At 36.0% G+C, this 5949-nt stretch overlaps 1 protein-coding gene across 1 annotated transcript; it reads left to right on the plus strand.

Annotated features, from left to right (window-relative positions):
* The first annotated feature begins 2977 nt into the window (after nucleotides 1-2977).
* On the plus strand, nucleotides 2978-4846 carry LOC107731807 (26S proteasome complex subunit DSS1). Its single transcript, XM_016542988.1, has 3 exons — nucleotides 2978-3131; nucleotides 3657-3750; nucleotides 4752-4846. Exons 1-3 carry the CDS (start codon nucleotides 3056-3058, stop codon nucleotides 4792-4794), a joined length of 213 nt encoding a protein of 70 aa, XP_016398474.1. The 5' UTR covers nucleotides 2978-3055; the 3' UTR covers nucleotides 4795-4846.
* The last annotated feature ends 1103 nt before the right edge of the window (nucleotides 4847-5949 follow it).

Consider the following 5949-nt stretch of genomic DNA (forward strand, 5'->3'; position numbering starts at 1 on the left):
TCACAATGAACTACTGTAATGTGAGGTCAGACAAAAATGACCAACAGTGTGACTTTAAATCATAGTGTTGCCAAAATTTGGTTTAATGCTCAATATATTAATATAATAATGCTTCATTTACAAAAGCAGGGCTGAGGCCCAATGTTTATTGTCATTTTAAGTGGAATGTGGAATTTAAAAAATGATTGTGCCCATGTTTTGCATCATACTTTGATAGAGGGCCTGATGAAATTGTAGCTTGACAATTTGTTTGCAGACCTCACACTGTTCATATTCGAACTTCACATGTGACCCCATACCTTGCTATAATTTTTTTTTTTTGTCATGAATCATTTTGTTAAGCGCATTTAATATAAATAATGAATAAAATTAACATTGTATGCAGAATATGGCTTTGGGTTATTATGTAGCGACTGATGTACTCTAAATAATGGGGTGTTTACACTGGAAAACATTTTCTTTATTCTGAGTTTATTTCGAGGTACATGGAGTTTCTGAGTATGTTGTTACTGGACGGATATGCGTTTTGTGGAAAATCTGGAGAAAAGTTGTGTCAGAATGATAGAAACAGATCTATAGCCTACTGATGTGTTGTCTAGAATGTATAATACTTAAGGGGAATATAAAAACATATACATCTTTTTCATGGTGATGTTTATATAAAACTATGCACACAAAAAAAAAACACAAATTCTGTCTTAAGTAATAAATATAAGAGAATAACAACAAGATATCTGCATCACCGACGGTTCACCACTGAAATAACTGTCTGTTCTTGCAACTTGAGATAAACCTCCCATATTTAATTTCTCTCTTGCTGATAGCATTTATCAGCAAAATCCTGATAAATACAAAATATGCAACTTAAGCCTGAGCATAACTAAGCCGCAAAGGTGGACAGGATTACCGGGCCAGCCGGGACAGACATCAGATTGTATTGCCATAAAGGGTCATTAGGCTGTTGGCAAACTGTACCTCAAGCTCCAGCTGACAGGCCTTTTCAAGAAAGTCAGATGAAAAATATGAGAGTAAAATTCCTATTGACAGACAGTTGAATTAGATAGCTAGAAAGATGGAGGAAAAAGTTTTTTTAATATTTATTTTTTTCAAATGTGCATATAAACATTTATGTTATCACACATTTTGACCTATTTATTTTGTTATTAATTAAATATATATATTATTAATAACATTATTACCACATGAAACACAAAGCTCAGACTTGATGACTGAGTGTGATTAGATGTACTTGACAGATATTCAGGAAGCATATCACTCCACATAGATTTCCAAAGACCAAAGCTGACATGTTTTCCTTTATTGGATTATTAAACTTTTCTTATTCTTTATGATCATAATCACTATTCACAAGATGTCAGTGTCAATACTCCCTTTATGCAAAATAGTTTTTTCATTGCAATTCACAAAAGTACACCAAGAAATAAAGTTCATATATAGCACATGCACTTCTACGCCAACAGTCGGTCTTCACAGTGAAGTATTCGCTGACTCATTTGGCATTCTTCTATTTATGTTGAATGAGAGGGGCGATTATCTCATCAAGGGCACTTGGACAGGTAGACAGGCCCCTGTTCTGGTGTGTTGTCACTTTCACTGGCAGAGGGAGAGTCGTGTCATTAATCTGAGTCAGTGATCAGTCAGATGGGAGCTTGGGGTGATGACGGCCTCCGTCCTATAAAACCCTCCTGTCCCCGCCGCTCGTCCTAGCACCCCTCAGGCCATATTGTGATCTCCGTCCTGATAAGGACCGGTGGAAGCGAGACTGCCAGACTGGCCAGGCAGGGTTGGAGCCTCTATGAGGACTCAGTTGCGATACTGTCCTGGAGGGGCCAATGAAAGGCATTCTCACATACGAAGAAAGGCTGCGAGTCAGTCTGGGCAGCCCCCCTCCCCATCTCCTGAGACTCCAGGCGCCACAGTGTAACTGCAGTCTCAGGTATGCTCCACCGACACTGTGAGAGATTCCCAGGCCCTTACCTGAGACAGACTTGAATGATCCTTCCACTTTATTCCAAGAGCTCATAAGCTTTATGCAATTATTTAGATTAGTAATTCACCATCTTTCTGGCACTGGTGTAAATCTGGAGCTAAAATGGGATTCTCCTCATCTCTGTGTCCAGAATGTCCGCTTATTTAGAAGCTGTTCTGTTGTTTTACTGCATACGCTGGATTTGTCAGCAAAAATGAGTACACTGTCATCATCCTATCTAAACTGCTTCCATTTGCTGTCGACTTATATTTGGAGTTTGGATGATTACAGAATAATTTCAAAACAGAATAGGCGAGTAGGATACTGGCTGAAGTTTTCACCGTCTGTCAGCAAATTGGAGACGCAGGACAATTTTCATTGTGGCATGTGTGGTTTTGTGGTGTATGTACTGTCATTTATCTAGACTACACAATGTTCTTGCCTGTGGCTCTTATATTGCTTTTTGAGATGTACCTTCCGTGGAAGAGTTTCCAATCATTTTCATGCAGAATGTCAATCTATGTATCACCTTATAAAATAATAAATATGAATATTATTAAATTTATCACAATGCTATGTTTTTAATGTGTATTTATATTTAAATACAATAAAAATTAAACAAACAAATAAATAAATACATTTATTCAGAAAAAATAATAATTTAAAGAGCCTATTCACTATTCAGCCACACTATCAGTGTGTATATATATACATATATATACAGTATATATATATTGTAAATTTAATGTGTATTTATTTCCACAAATTAAACACAATAAATACCAATATTAATAAACAATGTAAAATATTACATAAATACATGTATTATAAATAAATAAATACATTTATGTAGAATCATTTAGAGAATTACTATAGACTTTATGGTCTAGTCAGCCGCATTCATTATGCACAGCCTTTATGAATAAACAAGGCTAGCCTATATAATAAAGGCAAGTGAAGCCCTTATGCATGTCAAAGAGCTGTATGTAGGCCCAGTCAGGGTATTGCGCATGCGCATATCATATTCAGTATTACTGGGTCGAACCGCTGCATCAATAGCAAGACATGTCAGAGAAGAAACAAACAGTGGATTTGGGGCTGTTGGAGGAGGATGATGAATTTGAAGAATTCCCAGCAGAGGGTGAGTGAACTGAAAATGATTGTTGTTTTGGGTAGAAATGCGCTCTTTAGTCAATTTACGGCTAAATAAACACAAACAACACGACAGTGACTCAGCTAGTAGCATTGCTAAGCTAACCGACAAAACATTCTAGACTTTATTCAATAAATGCTTGGTTTGTCGCGTTTGAAAAGAAAAGACATGGATGAAAGAATGAATGTAATATGCATTATTTCTTATAAAGTATTGCAGCGCTTCTTGGTCCACAGACGTAAAAAAAACAACATTACTAAGCATTATAAGCAGCTAGCATGTTTAGCACCTCAAAACCTAATATAGTTGTATATTGATACAAGAATTATTTCACATTTCACAAGAATAATGATTGGACGTATAGAATGAAGTTGATGAACTTTTTTATTATTAATCTTGGGTAAAATAACAGAAACTAACAGCTCCACGCTGTGCACGGTGTGCGGAGCTGGTGCTGGATTCAGGCCCATGTAGATCATCATCAGCTTCATTGAACTGTTATGTCATTCCCAGACTGGACGGGCCTGGATGAAGATGAGGACGCTCATGTTTGGGAAGATAACTGGGATGATGACAACGTAGAGGATGAATTTTCTAATCAGCTGAGGTAGGCTTCACATGCTGAATTTGTGTAATTATACATGTGAAGTAGAGAAGACCTTGTGGCACTTTTTAATTGTAGATGGTTAAATACTAAATATGGAGTGTACTCGCCTAATCTAAATTCACAAAAAATGAATGCTGTTAGACATACATATTACATTTTGTTGTCCTAGTGCCTTTGCCAGAATCTTCCTGAGTCCATGTGAAACCCACATTTTTTTTCCTAAAGAATTGTGTGGTTAAACTCATTTAGAAGAAAACAGTCCCTAAGGGATCTAATAGTGCAATGGCTAACCAACACTCATGGTGGCCTCAAACCACATTTATGAACTTTCCTATGTGTGAGAACTGGACTGCATTAAATACATCCATTTAATATTTGTGTGTGTGTGTGTGTGTGTGTGTAAATAAATACGCTCATTTAAATATATATATATATATAAAAGGTAAATGCATGGACACATTCATTTCACTTTTCTAAAACCTTAAAGCTATAAATCTATTGATATCGCTTATGAAATAGTTTTGATTTCCAGCACTGGAAATGGTTGTGCTAGTGAATGTGTGGTGAAGTGGGAGAGGCTCATGATATTTGGTCGAAAGTGTTTTAAGTTTCATTATTAAAATTGGAAATCAATTAGAAACTTTTTTTAAATATTTTATTTCTTAAAAGCTTATTTTATTTCAGCTAATTGACAAGGCAACAGTTCTCATTTTCATTTAGTTTATCTTTATGTACTAACATAACTAAAACTGAAGTAAAAGTAAAAAAAAAAAAAACTAGACATTTAAAAACAAAAACTAATAAAAATGACAAACAAAATTAATAAAACTTTAACAGGAAAATGAAAGCTGAAAAAAAAAATTCAAAATATTCACAAAAGCTCTAATAGTATCTCTTTGATGCTGTAATATTGATATTATTACTATTAATAGTAAAAATTTAATACTTTCTGTGTTTGTTTTGTGAGTTATTGCACTTTTTAATTTTTTCCCTTCTTTTAGAGCGGAGCTAGAAAAACACGGATACAAGATGGAAACCTCTTAGCATTGGAATACTTGAGCTGAAAATTGATTTTTCCACATTTGAATATTGTCAGTTTGTTCTGTCAATAGAAAATGTGACTTCTCTTATTACTTCTGTAAGAAGCCCAGCGTTGTAAAACGGGTCAGTTGAAACTGAGATCAATGTTTTTTCCCCCTTCCTTATATACAAATTGTGTTAATACTTGTAAAAATAAAGAATTGTTTTCCCAATTCTGTTTGATTTTTATTATTATTATTATTTATATATATATTTAGAGGCATATATATTATGTTTTGCATACATGAATTTGTAATTGTCTTTTTAATCATAAATGTAAAAAGCACGGTAAAGTCTGGTAAATATTGTTAGTCAGTGAGCAGATTTTCACATAACCTCCAGTGATGCAGCTGCACGCATCCGTGGAGAAACTGCTCGGCTGTGCCCTGACGCTTCCCCCTGAGCTCATGGGGCTTGGCAGAGTCTCTGGTGGGGAGATTATCCAGTGAAGTGTTTGTCAGAGGCATGGAGGTGGTCACAGCGTGAAGCCCCAGCCAGTCCTGCCTGGGCCTGCCCACTCCCGACCGGGCCCTGCTCTTTTGCTCTTCACAGTGAGGGCTCCCACACCGAACCAGAAGCCAAATTGCCCAGCCGCACTCCCCCCTAGCAAAATGATTTCTCTGGATTTGTGGCTGTGAGTCCCAAGGATATAATGAGCTGAAATCAATGCCAGTAAGGCATCTCCTACCACAGAGGCATCATTTGCTCATGTTTTAAAGCATCATGTTGCATATTTTCTCTCCCCAAATTTCAAAATAGAATTTGGAAATGTATGAAATGATCATTTATTTTAGAACTTCAATTCTTTGTGACAGAAATGTGTATGTTTTGGCTATATGATGTGCATTGCACTGGTTTGTTATCGCTCTAAGCGTACGTGTATGAAGGCTGCATCTACTTGCTCAATGTGTTGTTTAATAGATTTTCTGTTGTTGATTCTGACATTAATGACCTGATGTCAAATTTATGATTACATCCTCTTTTTTTTGACATCAGGGACACCCACATCTTACAGGCGCGCACAATCATAACATGTAAATCCACCCATGCCCTTCAAAATAAGTGCTCTGTGCTAGATCATTATTTTAATTGTTGGAGAGTCAGTGAGGTGTGAAAATC

This window comes from Sinocyclocheilus rhinocerous, unplaced genomic scaffold (assembly GCF_001515625.1).
Source record: "Sinocyclocheilus rhinocerous isolate Xijiao unplaced genomic scaffold, SAMN03320098_v1.1 scaffold193, whole genome shotgun sequence".
In the NCBI taxonomy this organism is placed as follows: Eukaryota; Metazoa; Chordata; class Actinopteri; order Cypriniformes; family Cyprinidae; genus Sinocyclocheilus; species Sinocyclocheilus rhinocerous.